This window comes from Paramormyrops kingsleyae, chromosome 6, assembly GCF_048594095.1.
Source record: "Paramormyrops kingsleyae isolate MSU_618 chromosome 6, PKINGS_0.4, whole genome shotgun sequence".
NCBI classification, from domain to species: domain Eukaryota; kingdom Metazoa; phylum Chordata; class Actinopteri; order Osteoglossiformes; family Mormyridae; genus Paramormyrops; species Paramormyrops kingsleyae.
Window position 1 is genome coordinate 1766984 of NC_132802.1, and position 20873 is coordinate 1787856.

The following is a 20873-nucleotide window of genomic DNA, read 5'->3' on the forward strand; positions in this document are numbered from 1 at the left end:
TGGGCGTCATTTCGGTCAGTGCAGTGCTTTATTCATCTGTATGGGAGGATGTACATCTAGACTGTCCAATGTCACATGTGGTGTTCCGCAAGGGTCAGTTCTTGGTCCTATACTTTTTACCATCTATATGCTACCTCTTGGGCACGTCATAACCAGACATGGGCTGTCCTTTCATTTTTATGCTGATGACACGCAGCTATACATTAAAACTGCCCCAAACCCCTCAGAAGCCATCCTGAACCTCACTGCATGTCTGGAGGAAATTAAGGCTTGGATGAACATTAATTTTCTACAGCTGAATAGCAGTAAAACTGAGGGACTCCTTGTTGGGACTCCTTGTTGGCACCCCACGCCAGATAAGTTCATTTCCTATACTCCAGTTCTCCTTTGATGGCCAGGCTATTACTTTCTCCTCCTCAGTTACTAATCTGGGGGTACGGTTTGATCCGCAGTTGACCTTCAGCGACCACATAAAACATCTGTGGAAGACATCCTTTTACCATCTACAAAAAATCTCCAAACTTCGCCCTCTTTTAACCCTCCCAGATGCAGAGAAACTTGTCCACGCCTTTATTTCATCAAGGCTGGATTACTGTAATGGACTGTTTAGTAGGATTCCTGCTAAGGACATACAAAAGTTACAATACATCCAAAACAGCGCTGCAAGAATCCTACTGAGAGTAAAGAAATTTGAACATATTACTCCCATCCTCAAATCTCTTCATTGGCTCCCTGTATCTTCCCGGATCGAGTATAAAATTCTTCTATTAACCCATAAATGTATTTATGGTCTGGCACCTTCATATCTCCAGGATTTGATGAGTTTGCAAACCTCCAACCGCATCCTCAGGTCATCAGGTAGTATGCTACTTCAAGTTCCCTCTACTAAGCTGTGTACCATGGGAGGTCGAGCTTTTTGCTCTGTTGCCCCACAGCTATGGAACCATCTTCCTGTCCAGCTGCGAGTTACAAAGAACCTGGACTCTTTCAAAGCAAATTTGAAGACTTTTTTATTTAGGAAAGCATACAACTGCTAAGATGTCATATTTAGTAGTAGTGATATTATTTTGATTTTATGGATATTTTTAACTTTGTTGTTTTTAATGTGGCACTTTGAGATTTTGTTAATGAAAAGTGCGTTATAAATAAAATGTATTATTATTATTATTATTATTTATATAATTAATTTCGCTAATTGCTATCAAAATGGCACCAAAGAAGCTAAGGAAGGAAGAGAAGGTAAAGAAAGCAATCACTAACGAAACGAAGAAGGAAATTGTGCAGAAATATGACAGTGGCCTTCGTGTGACCGATCTCGCTAATATAGGATGACCAGATAATCCATGTCAGGGAGGACACTCTGAGCTAGGACAGGAATTGTAAATTACCATTTCAATTAAACGGGCCTGGATTTCACTTGATCACTGAGCTCTTGCTGTGTGCTGATTGGTCAGTCTCCTATAATCATGCATATGTCACTAATACTAATGTGAAACAGCTGGATGAGTCTTTCAGTCAAGGAAACAAACTAGTCAAAGCACAAGAAAAGCTGAACTATTTCGGCAAGCACAGGAGCCTTTCAATTTGAAAGTAGTTTGTAAAACCCGAAGTAGCTGAAAGTGTCCTCCCTGACATGGATTATCTGGTCACCCTAGCTAATATAATATATATAGCATGTCGATATCAGGTTCGGAACGCATTATGGGTATTTCCGTTATTTCCTAAATAGTACTGAGTTACGACCAGCCCTCGCTAATGAATTAAGTTTGTAAGTCAAGGGTCCACTGTGATAGACAGATACCCATTCATTGCACATCAGTCGTGCCAAATTAGCCGCGACACATACGTTTTCATTACGTCGCAACATCAATCTGAGTCCCAATAGCAATGATGGTATATTTACTGATCAAAAATACATTTTAGGAGAAAATATATAAAAAGTATAAATTCGCTACATTTATTTTAAAGTAAAAATATAGACAGGCAAAGTGTCAACAGTTCAATTTGTTTGGTCTTCCTGACTTTGTGGGCGGAACCCGCCAGATTTGAGAATGACAGCGCGGTCGCACCAATAACATTCGATGATTTCTCGGCTCAGAGTGAGCGACCAATCACATAACGGGGGAAGGGATTTTTCTCCTCTACGTCATGTGACCGAAGAATGTTAGCGGCTGCGGTGGGAGGCTGACGGTGCGTAGGCAACCCGGAACTGCGCTCACATACTCACGGCTGATCGGGCGAAACTCGGCTTCGGAACACGCTGATCTTACTCACTTCTAATCATGGCAGAGTGAGTATTCGTTCCCTCCCTCAGTATTGTTGAGTTTGCCATTAAGTATTCGTGAAGAAGAAGAGTTAAAGTTCATATGAAATCGCATATGTGAAGAGAGAAACTAATCAGGTTCACGATAAAAGTCTGATCGGTCAAATGATGTTTATAGTCCTATGTCTCCTTTCATTTAATAGCCATATAATTCCCTTGCACAAGTGTAAAATATCCTCATTCCTGTTTTAAAACTATGACTTTTTTGATTGTCACAATCAGCAGAGCAGGTTTTTATGGATCTTGGCTTATAATCTAATGTAATTGGTCGCACTAGTTGCTTCCTTCACGTTGCTTTGCTCTACTTGCTACTTAGATTACATCTGCAGCATATTCACAATGGGGGAAATTGGCTGCATATAATCACGGTCTTTCACCGTCTGTCCGGCAGCATATAAAACAACACCCATACAGGGAAATTGCTATGAATGTCAGTTCAGCTCTGTTAATCGTATAGTTGTAAAAGAACGACAAAACACGTGTGAATCTGTAGAAATGTGTATTACAATGTTTGTTTACTCGTAATGAATTCTTAGAATAACTGTAAGTTAAGTTTTTCAGGTTTTCAGGTTTGAACCTATCAGTTTATCTCACCTGATTGTTCCCTCGAAGTGTAATCGTATTTGCTGAGAAACGATGTTATGTTTAATCAGTTACTCATTTATCCTCTACACCTTTAATACCACACAAACACCAATAAGAATGTTTTCAGATTTTCTTAGTCGTTAAGCCGAGTTGACGGCCGGTGACTTTGTGTTCTTGCAGAGCAGACATCGCTCTTATTGGCTTGGCAGTGATGGGGCAGAATCTGATCTTAAACATGAATGACCATGGCTTTGTGGTAAGTACTGGTTACCTGGACGCCGGTAGCTGAGTGGTTAGGCATGTTGGTCTGTAACCAGAAGGTTGCAGATTGATGCCCTATAAGGAGCTCCGCTGCTGGATCCTTCAGGAAGGTGCTTATTGCTGCTCATTCAGTCAGAGTAGCACTGGAAGAAAAGTTAAACTTTCATAAGTTGCTTTGGATAAAATCCAAGGTGACATAACCTGCCTTCAAACCAACAAAAAGAAGGCAGAACACTAATTTATTCCTCACATTTTCTTTTTTGTATCTTAATGCCTTAAATATGTGGCCCGGGTCCAGAGATGTATAAAGTACTAGAGACCCAGACTTGAGTAAAAGTACAAGTGCTCTATCAAAAAAGTGACTTGAGTAGAAGTCGAAGTGCTCTTTAAGCACCATACTTAAGTGGAAGTACTAAAGTATTCAACATTTTTTGTACTTAAGTATTGCAAGTAGTTTATTTTAAAATTTACTACTCAAATACTGAAAGTAAAAGTACAAGTATTGTGTTATGCAGTTATTAAAGAAAGCAGTCAAAAGACATCATATATATATATATCAAAAACACCATTCAGCGTGACAGCCTTTATGATAGCCAGCTAGTTAAGTGAACATCGCAGCATGTTATGAACCGCGCGTACCTAATGTTAGTTAACTTATCTAGCGCTTAGGGATAGCTCAAACTGCTGTGTTTTGTGTGTTATATTATTTTTAACTTACCTTGATATGTTTCTTCAAATTCGACGGTGAATTTCTGAAGGCCATTATTTCGCAATCTTTCGGGAGGCAGAGTAAGCACTTCATTCTATATGAATTGTCTTTCACTCCGACAAATGCTAACATGGACTCTAAATAGGGTCACGGCTGGTCTTTGTCATCGCCACGATCAGTTGAAAGTGAAGGAGTTGAAGGTGGAATTTCTGGGTTTTCCATGTCGAAAACAAACTAAAGTGCTCTCAATGCAGGCAGGCAGCGCTGTCTTCTTTGATCGTCTGATTCGCTCAATGATGAGCCAGCTTATTCAAACCTGTGACAGAGCCATATACTGCTCTGGCAGTGATAATGTGGGTTTGGAATGGTTCGTAACATTTTTATAATTGTAACGAGTAACGATGCAGCACATAAAAAATCTATCGGAGTAAAAGTATTAAACTCATCGAAAATATGTACTGAAGTAAAAGTGGAAGTAGGAGAAAAAAACAATACTCCAGTAGAGTACAGATACGGCCTTTTAGTACTTAAGTACAGTAGTGAAGTAGTTCTACTTCGTTACTATACATCTCTGCCCGGGTCCACAGAGGGGCTCGGAGGGGACTGGCAGTCCGGTCATGAACTTGCTCTGCCTCAACGCTGGTTGAATGGCAGCTTATCAGATTGGCTATAAGAATTTAAAAAGTTTATCCTAAAAACAAACGCCCCTCAGAGAATGCCGTGACTGGAGCTGGAGCTGAGCCTCTAAACTCAATGAGCTTTGGGGTGAAGTGATCTGCACTGTTTATTTTAAAGAACTGGAGAACTTTAAGGATGGAAGAATGGAACCAGAAAAGGCATGGATGTTCTTCCCAGACTGTTAGTGCAGCCTGGATGCTAAAGTACAGTGGATTTTTTATTTATTTTTTTTGCTGTCCTCTGTCATCTCACGTTCTGCCCCCCCCCCCCCCCCCTTCAGGTCTGTGCCTACAACAGGACAGTGTCCAAGGTTCACGACTTCCTGCAGAATGAGGCCAAAGGCACCAAGGTGGTGGGCGCAGAGTCCCTGGAGGACATGGTGTCGAAGCTGAAGAAGCCACGGAGGATTGTGCTCCTGGTGAAGGCTGGCCAGGCCGTGGATGACTTCATCGACAAACTGGTGAGGAAGAGGGGAAAGGGGAGGCCAGAATGAGTCCGATGGCGGGTCACGCTTTATTTCAGCTGCAGAGGAGCTCGGCAGTAGAAAAGCAAGCAGTCTGATGTCCCTCTTTCAGTGTGTTATCAAATGATTCTCTCTGTGCTCATCGCTCTGTATTGTTGTTTCAGGCTCCTCTGCTTTCCCCTGGGGACATCATCATTGATGGGGGCAACTCTGAGTACAGAGACACCACTGTGAGTTCTGGGTTGTACACGAGTCAGCAAGGCTGTGGGGATGGGGCCTCGGCGGAATGATCCGCAGTTATGAGAAGCTCCCTGCATGTGGCAACATGTTGGTCTTTAGGGGTCTCTGCAGGCTTTGCTTCTGTTACCCTGCAGAAATTGTACCAAACTTGAATTTCTGTGTTAAAATGTGCATTTCTATAGAATGGGTAGATGTACTTGCCGTTAGATTTGGTGTTGCTTTGTGTAGAAACCTGGCAGTTTGTGAGTGTTTCCGGTTTGAGTGTCTGTGTCCCTCTCAACTGAGACCCTGAGAGCTAGCAGCTTTTGTTTAGGTCCAATCCAGGCCTTGTTTTCAGTTCTCCCAGGTAGTTGTTTAATAATTGCTGATTCTGATTGGTCAGAAGCTTCACGCCTGACTGACAGGTGAAGGAAGGCTGGAAAACCAGCAGTGTTCGGACTTTGAGGACCGTGCTTTGAATAACCCTGGTTTAGGTGTAACGCTGTATGTAACACAAGTGGCTAACAGCGATGAAATGGTTTGTCCACACAGAGGCGCTGTAAGAGCCTGAAGGAAAAGAACCTGCTGTTTGTGGGCAGTGGGGTGAGCGGGGGCGAGGACGGGGCCCGCTACGGACCCTCCCTCATGCCGGGGGGGCACAAGGAGGCCTGGTGAGTCGCTCAAGTCTCAATTCCTTGGTGAAGTCAAAACCCTTGGACCAGTCAGAATGAGTTAACGTTCAAGAGAATTAAACCAATTTTATTTTCATTTTCCTAAGCTGTGATGTTTTCCCCATCTCTCATCCCCAGGCCTCACATTAAAGACATCTTCCAGAGCATCGCTGCCAAGGTTGGAACAGGAGAGCCTTGTTGTGACTGGGTGAGTTTCTCCCTGAGGCTGATCCGTCCTGCTGGACTTAACCCTGAGATAGAATCTGCGCCCCTCACTCCTCACCACTGCCGGGCAGGTGGGGGACGAGGGCGCAGGCCACTTTGTGAAGATGGTCCACAACGGGATTGAGTATGGGGACATGCAGCTTATCTGCGAGGCATACCACCTGATGAAGGACGTGCTGAGCATGGACCACGATGAGATGGCCCAGGTGAGCCTTTCCCAGCAGCTTCTCAGTAGGACCTGGGTCTCTTATTCAAAGTAGGAAATGCACAAAAGCTGAAACTTTTTTTCCTACTTGCCAATAGTTCAGTCTGTCAGGGACAGGGGTGAAGCTTTTGACAAGGATGCAAAAAGAAAAGTCACATTTCTGTAAAATTTTGTTGAATAAATGATTTTGAAGTTAAAATTGCAATGAATCAAAGGTGTTCTAATGAAGATGAAATATTTGTGCAAATATGTTCGAAAAGTATTGTTTTTCAAGGGGTGTACTTACTTTTTCACAGCAGCATATATTCGTATTCATCTTCAGCTCATATTGCTCAGATTTCGGGGTGAAAGCGCCTTAGGGCTGAGGTGCTTCTCTGCTTCCCGTTGCCACAGGTCTTCAGCGATTGGAACAAGACAGAGCTGGACTCCTTCCTGATTGAGATCACGGCCGACATCCTGAAGTACCGAGACTCTGACGGAGCTCACCTGCTCCCCAAGATCAGAGACAGCGCTGGGCAGAAGGGCACAGGAAAGTGGACGGCCATTTCCGCTCTGGAATACGGAACGCCAGTCACCCTGATAGGTAACTTTCTGTACCACACATCTGTGTGAATTTAACTGAACCTTCCGCATTCAGAACATGGCGATTCCTGTGTATGAGGAATCACCCAGACTAATTGCACAACTTTAGGTACTAAATTGCTGAAAACAACCCAAGACAGAGATCTAACCTCTTATTCTGAATTCTGTGGATGTCCCCGTTTGCTAGCTGGTGATCTCATTGTTAAATTAGTGAGGAGAATGTCTTAGTCTAAATCTACTCTTAAAATCGTTTCAATCAAATATTGGTCTGTAAATATTTTTTAAATGAGTTGCACAGACATTTTTCTCAGAATTGTATTATTCCCAGGGTATATGCATTTCAAATTGTTAAAATGAAGCATATTTAGCAAGTTCTATTCTGTTTTGCAATGTTTCTTGTGGAAATTTGGTAACATTTTATGCTTCTGTTTTTGCACATTGGTCTGAGTTTGCATCAGTCTCGTAAGACCACGGCAAGGTGATAGAATGTGTGTTTTTCCTGAAAATACACGTTTGACCGGAGGTGACATGAGGGGGAGGGTGTGTGAATGGCCTGTCTGGAACAGACACCTAGGTCACCCCAGGACAGGGCAGCCAGCACCTGTGACCTCCTGACTGATAGGACACATTTTGCCAAAGTGCCCGTCAGTCAGAAATTCTCCTTGTGAAAGCAGGCTTGACCGCACAGCTCAGATTGTTTGCAGAATTAGAATTTAGTGATCAGTGGTCATTGTTGACACACCACAGCACACAGTGCACAACAATGAATTGTATCTTCTGCATTTAACCCATATGTGACGTCGTGACATAGCGGGGGCAGCTAATTCAGCGCCCGGGGAGCAGTGCTTGGGGGCGGTACCTTGCTGGTTGGGAATTCGAACCTGTAATCTTTCAAATACAAGTGCGCTTCCCAAACGACAATGAGCAACAATCTGACAGAACTGAAAGTTTGGCATAGAGATAAAATGACTTTGTTGCTTATTCCACCCGATTTAACTTCAGACTGTGCAGAAGGAACTGCACAGTGACAGTGGTAATATAAAGTGAATAAGTAGCATTTAACTAATTTATCCTTGTGACCTGAACGTTGTTTTACCAGTAGCTATGCCCATAAACTGGTCTTGCGTCAGTCACAATATCCAGCTGAATAAAAAGTAATGGCTTGGCACCAGTAGACCTATTCCCTCCATTGCAGTTGTTGCCCTTGACCATTACCTGTCCACAGTGCATTAATCTGCTCGAGGTGTTTGTCTGTCCATCCATCCATCCCTCCCTCCCTCTCAGCTCAAGCTGCGATTGGCAGAAAAACGCTTGAATGCTGGCAAAGCGAGAACCACCTGGAACAACAGGCTGCATTATTACTGAATAAAACGGAGTGTGGGGGTGCAGTGTACTGGCCCCGGGAGAGAGGGAGGGGTTCCGTGGCGGAAAAATTTGCTTAGTTCATCATGACTGGCCATGCCTGTCTTTTCATGAGTTTCTCTTTGCCTATTTGTGCGGCTCCAGACAGATCTACTTTCCCTTGATTTTTTTTCGTCATGCTTGTCGTGGATGGGTAAATGGCCAAGCCCTCTTTTTACAATGGCAGGGTTGGCTTTTAATTAATCTCTAAGCCTGACAGGTTGTTGGCACTGTGTCGGTGTCTTAAGGCCATGCAGTGTCTTTGTGCAGAGGGGCGGGGAACTGCCTGCCGACATGTTCCGCGTCGTTGGGGGGGTGTAATGTTTGCTTCAGGTTTGTGTGTTTCCACTGGTCCTGATCTAGCATGGTAGCACATTTCACACCATAGAAGGAAATGACAGAAGGACAGTTTGGAGGTTAATAGGTGGAACTGCTTCCCCTCCTCTACGTCCCACCCTGCTCCCAGATGTCCGGCTTAGACACAGGCTCCATTTGCACACCGTACATGCAGATTGAATATGTACTGAGGGTCTTAAGTGAGGTGCCCCCCCCCCCAGGTGAGGCTGTCTTCGCCAGGTGCCTGTCCTCTCTGAAGGATGAGCGTGTGGAGGCCAGCAGGAAGCTGCAGGGACCCCCGGGTGCTAAATTCCAGGGGAAGAAGGCTACCTTTTTGGAGGACATAAGAAAAGTGAGTGTCCCCACAGGAATGCTTGTCAGACTAATCATTAAGCTTGTGTTTGGTGATGAACATTACAGCATCACTGTGAAGGTGCCCATCATGGCCGCCGCCGTACTGCGGACAGTGGAGTACGATAAAACTGCATGATGCGATTCCTGTCACTTTAATAACGTCATTCTTGATAACAACGGTAGGCGGCGCGATTTTAATAGGCGTTTCTTTCACGTTTTCCCCCAGGCGCTCTATGCCTCCAAGATCATCTCCTATGCTCAGGGCTTCATGCTACTCCGACAGGCAGCCAAGGAGTTTGGATGGACTCTCAGCTATGGGGCTATCGCCCTCATGTGGCGAGGAGGCTGCATCATCCGAAGGTCAGTCTGAGACTCTGTGTCTTTGTGATCGTTACTGTGTGGGGACCGGATATCCCCACAATGTGATGAAACCCTGTACTTTGTGGGGACATTTTTCAGTTCATAAGTCTGTAACTGCAATCAAAAAACTAAGAAGACTGGTATTTTGTTTGGTTATTTATGGTTAAGGTTAGGGCTGAGTCCAGGTTAAGATTGGCATACTTAGGATTAGGGGTTTTCACATATAAATGAATGGAGAGTCCCCACAAAGATGTAAATACCAACATGCATTGTCTGCTTCCTGCCAACTAAAAGGCCAGAAACATGTGAACCAGGCTGATTCTGACTCTACTGAGGTTTTTGGACTGTGATGTTATAGTCATTTATAATACTTTAGATCTTTGTAGAGCTTCTCCAGAATCCAGTGACTCACACAGCGGATGCACATGCTCATTACTTCCTCCTATTTTGGGTCTGTTGACAACACATTAATCCCACACGGGGGCAAAATGCATTTATATAGCGCCATGTTACATTGTGTACATAAGACCAGTTTTTGGAATTGCAGGGTAGACTGTCAACCACTGCCCCCCCCCCCCACCTGCTCCAAGGAAGAATTTTGGTGAAGATCAATAATGTTACTCTCCAGTGTAAAGCTTTGATATTTTCCTGATATTCTGATATAATCCGGAAAGTAAAAGCAAAACTGAAGAACCTTCCAGTAGTTAATCTTGCATTAGCTAGATTATGAGATTTGTTATTTCATTTGGTATTGGTTTCATAGTCACTCAATCGTTTTTTTTTTTTTTTTGGTGATATAATCAAATAAGGTGAATCATTGCTGCTGTAACTGAACTTCTACAGGCTCTATTTATTTTGTGGCTGTTGAATTGTGCAATGCTGCGATCAGTGCAAGCGTTAAGGAAGTGAAGATAAGGTTTGCGGGAAGACTGCAGCAGCCCAGAATGAAGAAACGGCTTTTGCACAAACTGACCCAGTGTTGAGCAATCCCCGCATGAGTGTATGGGCTGATGGCTTCCTCTGTCGCTCATGACAGTGTGTTCCTGGGGAAGATTAAGGAGGCCTTTGACAGGGACAGTGAGCTCCAGAGTCTTCTGCTGGACAAGTTCTTCAGCAATGCCGTTCAGGACTGCCAGGTACAGGAAGTTCCATCATTACGGCTTTGCTTCTGGGCTTGACCATTAGAGCAGATGGGTGCAGCTGTTCTGGACATGTGACTTTGGAAAATCCTCACTCTCAGTGTTTCAAATGTTATGAAAAGCATCTTCATTAGGTGTATTATGATAATGTGCTGCAAGAATATCAGTTTTAATAGTAACATGTAGATGGTGTTTCACAGTGATGAAGTCCTCTTCACAAGGCATCAGGCTGAGAATGTCTCAGTGCACCTGCTGAATAGAACTGCAATGCTGTTTAACTGGACAGTTAAATTTCACTCTTAAAGTGCAGCAGCCTTTTAGCGTAGCACATAGATCACATGGTGCACATGGGGTCCTCAGTGCTGATTGGCTGCTTTTCCCATGGCAAGGACTCCTGGCGGCGGGTGGTGAGCACTGGGGTCCAGCTGGGGATCCCCATGCCCTGCTTCAGCACTGCGCTCTCCTTCTATGATGGGTACAGACATGCCGTCCTCCCAGCCAACCTGCTACAGGTAAGGATCTGTGGGCACATGGGCGGGCAAAACAGCTCAAATGTCACAGCACAAAATGTTTGGTTAGACTCATGATCCACGATATGGATCAGTGTTCTTTTTTGTTTAGAAATGACCAAATTTTGTGTAGTAAGGTTCAGCAACTTTGTCCTTACAAGAAACACTTCTTGTAACATCATAATAAACTTTAATTATGTGGCATGTTTGGGGTGCCGACGTTTCACCTGTGTACGAACAGTATCTTAGTTTAAAAATCACAGTAGTTCGGGCCAAATTGGGTTTCACAAATCCAAACCATTTTCACGTAGCTGAAGTGTAACCATTTTTTAATAACCAGTTCTTGAATGATGAATGTTACTTGTATAGTGCTTTTTCAAACACCCAAAGTGCTTTACAGCAAGGTTTCTCAACCCAGTCCTCGGGGACCACCAGACGGTCCACGTTTTTGCTCTCTCCCAATTGGCAGGGAATTGGGAGAGAGCAAAAACATGGACCGTCTGGTGGTCCCCGAGGACTGGGTTGAGAAACCCTGCTTTACAGAATCACTGGGGAGCCACTTCACCCACCACCATTGCATAGCCCCCACCTGGATGATGCGATGGCAGCCATTCTGCCACAGTACGCTGACCACACAGTAGCTAAGGTGGTGAAGGGGCAGGAGAGAATTCACCAGTTAGATATAGGGGGGTGATTAGGTGGCCAGATTTGATAGGGGCACAGTGGGCAATTTTAGCCTGGCCATCAGGGTACCACCCCAACCCTTTCAGGGATCTTTTATGACCTCAGAGGGTCAGGACCTCTGTTTTACGTCTCCTCCGAAGGACGGCACCATTTTTTACAGGACTGTGTCCCCAACACTGCACTGTTATCCACACAGACCACGGGATAGACTAACCTGTTGGCCTCAAAGTCTATACACCTCAACCCAATTTTCCTAGTTGGTCTCCCATCCAAGTACTGGCCAGGACCAAACCTACTTAGCTTCAGCTGGAATGATTGTTCTTCCCCATCCGCCATGCTGTCATGTGTTAAGTGTGGTATCGTGATTCTTGCGATAACGCAAACGATTATCGTGGATATAGTTGCGGCTAATCCCGGTCTTCGTCGTATCACCCACCACTTGTGTTATTTTGTATTTGTGATTTATTTTGATCTATATCCTGTGGCTTTGCACATTACATGCGATATTGGGCTGTCACAGTGAATAACTAAGCTGTTACATGTTTTCATTATATAGATTTTGTAGTGAGCCATAAAATTTGACTTGTACAGGGTAAAATGTAGTGGTAAAAATCATCCATCCCTCTAGACACTGGCTCTGGTCAAAGTCATAGTGGAGCCCATAGCCTCTTATAAAGTGTAACATTTGCTGACGGTCTTGCGGTGACCATGCAGGGCACATTGTTTCATGCTTGTTACCCTCGTGTCCCCTCAGGCTCAGAGAGACTACTTCGGCGCGCACACCTACGAGCTACTACCCAGCCCCGGCAAATTCATCCACACCAACTGGACGGGTCACGGGGGCAATGTCTCCTCCTCCTCTTACAACGCTTAGTGCCCCCCCTCCCCACAGCATATCTCACATTCCGAAAGCAGAAGTCAGGGAAGAAGCCTTTTCTGGGTAGAAAGTGACTGAACACTTTTCTAGCAATCAGCTCTCGCAAGTGTTACCTATTTATGCCGATGTGAACTAGCAGTAAATAAAGAATTAATCTAATGAATGAATTCCCTGTGTTATATTAGACAGGGCGGTGTTGAGGTGTCTGCAGTGGATGTTCCCCTGCCTTGTGCCATAGATAGCAGGAAGGAATCGTTGTCACAAAAATTGGTTACTTTGTAACCCGCACCTGTGCTTTACAAAGATCAAGTGAGCTTGAGTTTTCACCATCACCAGCGGTGGAAGCAGGATTAATATGCAAGAATGAACTACGTTGCTGCAACAGCTCTGCAGGAGATGAGCTAGGACGCATAGTCACTCAATCGTTTAGCTTTCATTCAGCAATTTTTTTTCCCCCAAAACGAGCACAGCAGCTTAAATGCCTATTCTTGTGTATCATTTTGTGAAATGAAGATACTTTATTGAAATTCCCTTTCTGCCTACCCCAGCTTGATCTCCACAGATATAGCTGAGAACAAGCCTGGCAGTGAAGGGTGCCCCCCCCAACCATAGCGGTACCCATGGGGCTGGGGGTTAAGGGCCCATAGACATGTGATTATGCTGAACCAGGGCTTGAACTGGCGACCTTCCAATCACAAGCAGAGGCTGAGTCACATGACTCCCTGTAGGCTCATCACTCACATTATCATAGGTGTCAGGATTAGTTATAGTGGCTCTGTTGCAAGCAGGACACTAACAAGCTCAAATGTCCTTTCCTATTAACTATCTTCACTCCTAACCTGACCTACTTTCTAAATGAGAATTTAGATCAGGGGTCTCCAACTCCGGTCCTGGAGAGCTACTATCCAGTAGGTTTTCTATCCTACCCGGCTTCTGATGAACCTCGCCTGGCTCTGGTATCTATCTGAGAACAGGCCTGACTCATCAGAAGCCGGGTAGGATTGAAAACCGACTGGATAGTAGCTCTCCAGGACCGGAGTTGGAGACCCCTGATTTAGATCCTTGTATGACTTACTTCAGCTTGCTATGCTGATAAATGATTTATCAGCCACCTGGTTCACACAGAGTCATTTCCTAAATAGGATGTTAAATTCCTTCAGCTGTTCTTTTGAAAGGCTACAGCAAAAAGGGCATGAGGACGTCCCAAGCGCATTGGCTAAACTGGGCGTAGTTACCTTGGTTACAGTAAATAAATGCCAAGTATCCTTTGACAGTGCAGGTTGCTGGGAGACGGCAGGAATTTGCTACTGGATTCAGCATTGAGAGAACGTGCCTTCATGTCCATTCATCTGACGTGGGCACTGGCCATATGCAGACTAATGTAATGTAACACTGCACGTCTCATATTACAATGTTTTGCATAGTTTGTTGGCTGGTCTATCATCAGCGATAACATCCAACCGCAAACCCATGTGAATGAAAAATATCAACGCAAATTCACATTATCACTGACAGTTTAAACATCATGACAGAACATTCATCAGTCCAGCTAGTTAGTTTGGCTGGCTTCCATTTTCTATATTTTCCAAATATCTAGTTACTGAACAGGAAACAAGGGTAGCTTACAAGCGCTGAATCTATACTTGGCAAATCTGGATTAAGCTGCAGATGAAAAAAGTTAGTTACCTGAATTTCCCTCAGCTTCTGAAATCTAAGCACAAATCTGCATGTCAATTTTCACAGCCTGTTGCACAATCAAAGAATCAGCCACGGCTGTTAAATTCTGGTGTGTTTGCCCAACATACAGGCAGATACATAAAATAAATGATTAATACCTACAAGAGATGTCTCCTCTGTACCTTAAACTCTGCCTGAGAGGATCCAGAGACCAAGGTCATCATATCCCTTTGTGACAAAGCTACAGATGCTCGGGTGGAACAAATGGTATTTCCACTTAAGACGCTTAAACCAAATTATGAAATTAACCAGTCAACTGGTGACCTAATTAATGAAATAAAAAGAAGAGACATGCATTCTGTACTACTGGATAAATTACAGGGGATTAAAATAAAATAAGCAATTGAAAAGTTTAACAGTTTATTTTACATTTAACTGAAAATTATATTTGATACATGACTAATTTCTGGTGGCAAGTTTTAATTTTTCCAGTCTAAACAATATATTCAAACAGCTGGATCCATCCGGAAGCCTTGATTGGGGGGAAAAAAATAACCAAATAACCTTAGCAAGTACATTCACATGAAAAGCCATTGTGTATCAATGAAACTGCATCTAAGTAACCCAGAAAACAAGAAAAAAAAAGAAAAAGAAAAACAACCATAGAGAAACCTTTCAGATGTAACCTGCAAAGTAGCGAGAGGGTGATTCAGTGCTACAAAGTACTTTCATCAAACAAGCTCATGTCTATGAAACACGGAGTAGTTTTTTTCATTCAAAAATAAAAATAAATCAGGTTTTAGACAGACGATCAGCTCTCTGCCAAATTTAGAATAGTCCATTTAAAACCTCTGGCCAAATTTCTTGGGAATCTTGTTAGAATGAGGTGAAGAAGTCTCTTTTCACATTTAAGGCCTTCTGCTGTGCCTCCCTCCCACTATTAGCTAGTGACGGCGACCCCCCAACTCTGAACCTCCTCCGATCTTCAGCCTCCGGAAAATTGACTTCGTTCAGACGTGAACCTGGGCTGGAGTCCGAGGTCCCTACATATGCGGATTAAATAAGCATTTGTGCATTTCAATTAATTAAAACACTAACAAAATCAAAAAGATAAAATTGAAAGGTCAGTATTAAATAGACAAATACCTATTCAAATTAGCTTTATTTGAGAATTCCCTTTTAGCAAAATGTACAATGCATTCAAAGAAAAGCAAAAAACAACACTTAACAAAAGCAATCTTTCGTTTGGAATCCTTCAACTTTCATTACCAGCCCACCAACACCCACCCCGCCCCCCCGCCCCACCACACACCAAGCCACACAAAGTTCATTTGCACCGGCGCGCACACACCGCACTAGCGCCCTCTAGTGTCCTCAACAGACACCACCAGCATCAAAGCACATTTGCACACCAACAGGGTCAATGAACAGGGAGAACAAAGCAGACACAATCAGGTCATATAGAGAATAATGGTACAAATTCATAACACTAAACATTCCACTACTTTTCTTGCTATTTTAATGATGGTATAGTATTAGGAAGAGGAAAAAATGTCCTTTATCATAGTCTTACAGGGAAGAAGGAAAAAAACAAAAAAGCAACTGAAAAAGACACTCGTACTGGCAAATGCCGCTTGCGTTCACACTCGCTCACCAAAGGCACAGGTTCGTCCCACCTCTCGCATGTCACGCCGCTTTCCGAACGCACAAGCAGTCCTTTCCACACGAGCTTTCATTTCTTCCTCTCTCCGTTCGCTCAAACTCAAGTCTCTCACTCCGGGCCCACCAACAATCCATCCTCAATCTCCACTCTCTTCAAAAGCGCAACTTTGCGATACAGTGCAGACTTTTTTCCTCTCTCCCCCCATGAAAAAAAGTGGATAAAAAGGGCAACACCCACCGTCCAGCATAGAGAATGCGGAGTGAAGCTGTGTTCTTTGATGGCAAAGCATTTAGACATGAGACGAGGGGCACTGATACTGAGACCGCTGGAACAAGGCTGCCAAGGCCGGGCTTCTTCCCGGGAAATTGGAAAAGAGGTGGTGAACTGCAGAAGAGATTTTAATGAAGGCTTTTCCGTAAAAAGAAGAAAAAAAAAAAAAGTAGAAAAACTGCAAACAAATGCCATACAAAAAAAAATCCAACCCAGGCTTGTCTCCCAATCCCAGTTAAACCAGTAGCGAGAGCGGCTTTGTGGGGCAGGTCGGCCATGACCGGCGATCACACACATTTCTCAATCAGCACCCTTTGAGGTGCACGCGTACAGAACCTGATTATGAACAAAAACAAGCGACAGGGATCTACACCCCGCGCACAAAAAGAAAGACACTTCAACCACTCTATACAGAAATCTTGTGTAGATTAACTCGTGTTCACATATTCATGTCTTTTCCAAAAATGAAGAAAAATATACTTTAAATACAGATTAGATACAAATTAGGCATGACTGCAAGGAACAAATTTCTTCCGAAATACTTACCGAAGTATGGAGACGCCCCGTGCCTGCTGCCCGACCCGCCTACAGTGCCCACCCAGACGACTTGGACTCTAGGCTGGAGCCAAAGCTGGAGTTGAAGCCCCCGCTGCCGGCGGAGCCCGAGTTGGACGCCGCCCCCCAGGACAGCCCGGCTGAGCCGGCGCCGTAGCTAGCCCCGCCCCCGGAGCCGAAGGCCTGGCTCTGCTCGCGTGCGGCGCCGGAGCCCTGGCTGGTGGGGGCGGCGCCCCCCGAGGCGGCAGACTGACCCTGCTGGCTGGCCAGCATCCCCATCACCCCCCAGCTGCTCTGCAGAGCCGCCTGCGCAGCCGCCATCATGGCCGGGTTCAGGCTCAGCGCCCCAAAGTTCACGCCGCCGCCGCTGCCACTCCCCATACCGCCGCTATTGCCCAGGCCCCCGCGGCCACCGAAACCCTGCCCCCCGAACCCCCCGGCCCCGAAGCGCCCCCCCCGATCCATCATTTGCCTACTATTGTTGTGCTTAGGCTCGGCGTTGGAGATGTGTACGCTGACCCCTTTGATGATCAGGTCCTCCCCACACAGGGACTGGGCCACCTAAGGGGGGGGTGGGGGGCGGGGGGGGGGGGGGTGGTAAGTGAGCGTGCATCATTTTGGCATGACTACAGCTCTCACTGCACTCAGTTCTGTACTTTTACGCATCTAGCAACAAACTAAAACAGAAACTATTAAATACAACTCTGCATGACAGCTAATATCTCTCCGTATCTTTGTCAAGATCAGTTTTCCCTGAATCCATCTACATAAATGAGAACCGTTAGCTTTACACATGTGAGCCGCACACTTACTTGGTCATCCGCGAACGTGACGAAGGCGAAAGCCCGGAAGGGCTTCGGGATGAAGACGTCGGTGACCTCCCCGTACTGCATGAAGAACTGCCGGAGATCGTCAGCGGTCATGTCCTCGGTGCAGCGGCCGACGAACACCTTCCTGCTCCTCATCGGCTCGTCGGGGCCTTGCTGTTACACGGAGAAACAAACACCGAAGTTAGGCACCCTGCTCAGGAGAGGCGGCGGATCACAGGAGGGAATGTGGGCTCGTACCAACATCGGCTTTCAGGGGAAGACGATGCAATTCAGGATAAACGACCGAGGAATGCAGCACGGAGTAAACTCTCCATAGATTACTATGAACGTCACATCATCAGCATTCTAGCTAAGAGGCATTTCACGCAGTTTTCACTGAAACACCCAAATGTATGTATATATTCATTCACCTCATATACTTATGTGCCACAGGAAATTTTGAGGCTGTTTTGAGAGCCTGGGACAAGCAGCCCAGGTACAACAAAGCCATGTTTTATTTGTTTCATTATTTAAATCATTCAGGTAATCAGTGAGAAAGGGCCAAGGGAAAAACACCAAGTAATGAAAACAGGACTTTGCACATTTAGTCAATGTAACTTTAGAACCTGTAAAAATTAAGCACTCAGCTAATAGTTTAAAGAGCCAAACGGAGTTTAAAAATAAGGAGAGGGAAACTCCCTAGAGCTAAAAGCCTTTGCAGTTCACAATAAACAAAGACAACAAAGACCGGAGAGCAGAAAACTTCAATGTGTCTCAGTTAAAATGACTGTATATTGGCATGTGCCAAATGTAAGCAATCCATAGTGTGGGCAAAGCTGGTTTCTAGAAAGGTGCTAAAAACAAGTATGGCGAACATGGAGATAAGGAGAACATGGAAATATCCCATAGGGTCTAAATACCTTGGAGTTGGGGAGCTTACAGTCACACCATCTTCCGTCGATCATGTGCCGCTGGGACATGACTTTGACCTGAGTCTCGTAATCTGTGAAGCGCACGAAGCCAAAGCCTTTGGAGTTTCCAGTCTTTGCGTCTCTCTTCACCTGCAACAAGAGGAGCTTCATGTCGTGAACCGAATGTGCAGAATATGAGGCTTGAGGCTGCTTGCTGCTGCCTGACTTGCCCTTACACCTAACCACGTCCCACTGCGTACCAGGAAGCACGATGGAGGCATACAACTGCTTAATGAGCTGGGCTCAATCTGCCATCAAGATACCTGGACTGTGACCTAGCAGGTCAAAGCACAAACAAGAACAGAGACTCATTCTGGGGGGGCAGTGACCCACAGCTGTTTTCCAGGCCAAGAAGATATGCTAAACCAATAAGCAGGGATATTCTTAGACACTTCCACTCCCCAACCCTGGACAAAATGGGACTTAATGTCACAGAATCCCCTGTCGTCACTTGCTACAGTCGTAGACTAGACTCAATCTGGGAAATTAACCAAAGAGCCCCTTTGATGTGTGGCTCTCTCACCAAAACTCTCATGGTTTCACCCACCTGCACCATGATAACTTCTCCAAAGGTGCTGAAGTAGTCTTTAAGGTCCTGCTCAGACGTTTTCCACGGCAGACCCAAAACGATCAGATCTGACGTCTTCTGCACACCACGCTTTATCTTCACTGCTGAGGCGGCATCTATCTCTTCCATTTTCCTTTTGTTGTCTGTGGTTTGAAGAAATACTTTATTCAATTTTTATTCCTACCAATGGCAGGTTTGAGAAATGGATCTGAGACTGTACAACCAGGAAACCCAGGAGCTGTGCTCTTCTGTGCTTTAGCCTAACAGCTGTTTTGTAAGGTTACATGCATTTAATATGAAACTAAATTTATATGAAATGAGCACATTAGTTTGTGAATAATAGTAGAGGCGAGATAACTTGCTAGAATAATTTAAATTCGTGGACACGCAAGCAGTAACCTTCCTAATGAATGTAGCTGTGCGGTGCTTTAGGGGCACAGGGAGATAATCGACTTGGCAGTCTGCTTTTTTTGCAATGCCGCATCACTGCTATGCATAACACAATTTCTTGCATATTAACATTAAACGTTCTTAGTCTCTAATATACGGTAACAAACTCGCTTTAAAACAGAAAGCATGGGTATTATTTTACTTGGAGGTGACGTCAGCGTGGGCCAGTAATATTGGTGGTGTATAAGAGCGCAGCACAGGATGAAATGCATTTTAGAAGCAGGGGCTTCCTGACTTAGAAATGCGCACATTGCTGCCGAGGTCTCACTTTGCTCTCCCTTCTTTAAATACATTTTATCGGCCCTTGTCCGTTGGCACAGACTTTTATTCCAAGACAAGGTACGATCACGGCTCTCAAACAGTGAGTGCACTTGGCAACGGGCAATACTCATAACAAACAGTCTGACTAAGAATTTTTACAGGAATTCACTAACACCTCCTTCTCTGATGCAAAACAACGATCTGTTCAACGAAAAGATGCCATCGGTGCCGGCGATCGCCAAACGACCGGGGATTTTCAATCAGGCGGGCAAACCCTACTGCACTGTACCTTTCGGGTAGTTGACGACATACACCAAGTTGCCCCAGTCGTTCTCAGGGGCGTGCAAAATGCCTTCGACCAGACGGACACCCCTCATACACTGAGAAACGGGGCTGCGGTACCGGAGGCCGCATGCTCCGGGAAACTGGGCGGCCACTGTGGACAGCAGCACGGTGCCGTCGTCCTCCGAGGGGATCTCCATGGGCTCCTCATTCTCGTCCTCGGCCACGCGGATGTACATCTCGGACATTTTACTCGCGCTGCTTCGCACTAAGCGGCTGGCGACTGGCTGGCTAGCGCGGCAGAAGATACTAACCAGCTAGCAGGCAATCGCGGTCGGCGAAATACTACAAAACAATCTAGCGATCTTTGCCTAACGTGCGTCGGACAGTGATCAGTGCTGACGACACTTCGATAAAACACTCATACAGCGATGGCGCCCCGGACGACACTATTTATGAAAACGCAGCTAGAGCGGTCGGCCATCAAAGGCCGTCAAACCGAACACGGGGAATGAATGGTTATTTTATGCTCTAAGTTTCGTGTTTTACGTAGTTATTACCAAACAAACTACGTATTTAGCCGGAGAAACGACCTTGATTAAATTTTCAGTGTTAACTTAAACTTATAACGTGTAACTGCAAAACGGGGAGAAAAACAAACACAATATCCTAGCTTTCCCGTGCAAAGCTCCCAAACAAAATGGCTTCCCTGGCGTCACTGAGGGGAATTACATCATCAAGTCGGGTTGTCTCATTACATAAGGACAAGAAGGGCAACATGGAAAG

At 45.0% G+C, this 20873-nt stretch overlaps 2 protein-coding genes across 4 annotated transcripts; one reads left to right on the forward strand and one right to left on the reverse strand.

Moving 5' to 3' along the window:
• The first annotated feature begins 2138 nt into the window (after positions 1-2138).
• On the forward strand, positions 2139-12740 carry pgd (phosphogluconate dehydrogenase). The gene is made up of 13 exons (XM_023793690.2): positions 2139-2290; positions 3089-3164; positions 4837-5016; positions 5184-5249; positions 5791-5909; positions 6048-6117; positions 6206-6340; positions 6733-6922; positions 8880-9010; positions 9239-9372; positions 10409-10508; positions 10901-11023; positions 12459-12740. Exons 1-13 carry the CDS (start codon positions 2283-2285, stop codon positions 12576-12578), a joined length of 1452 nt encoding a protein of 483 aa, XP_023649458.2. The 5' UTR covers positions 2139-2282; the 3' UTR covers positions 12579-12740.
• A 1921-nt stretch (positions 12741-14661) lies between these two features.
• On the reverse strand, positions 14662-20792 carry tardbpa (TAR DNA binding protein a). 3 transcript variants are annotated; one of them, XR_011992132.1, is made up of 7 exons: positions 20095-20788; positions 19074-19237; positions 18476-18616; positions 17559-17729; positions 17223-17307; positions 16159-16305; positions 14662-15301 (listed from the first exon to the last, which is right to left on the reverse strand). XR_011992132.1 is itself a non-coding variant. In XM_072713357.1 (6 exons), the coding sequence occupies exons 1-6, from the start codon at positions 20333-20335 to the stop codon at positions 16211-16213; spliced, it is 897 nt and encodes a 298-aa protein (XP_072569458.1). In that variant the 5' UTR covers positions 20336-20788; the 3' UTR covers positions 15813-16210. The 3 variants fall into 3 exon arrangements, 2 of the variants coding, with proteins under 2 accessions (XP_072569458.1, XP_023649459.1); XM_072713357.1 differs by lacking the exon at positions 14662-15301 and having other exon boundaries at positions 15813-16305; XM_023793691.2 differs by lacking the exon at positions 14662-15301 and having other exon boundaries at positions 15813-17307; positions 20095-20792.
• Positions 20793-20873: the final 81 nt, after the last annotated feature.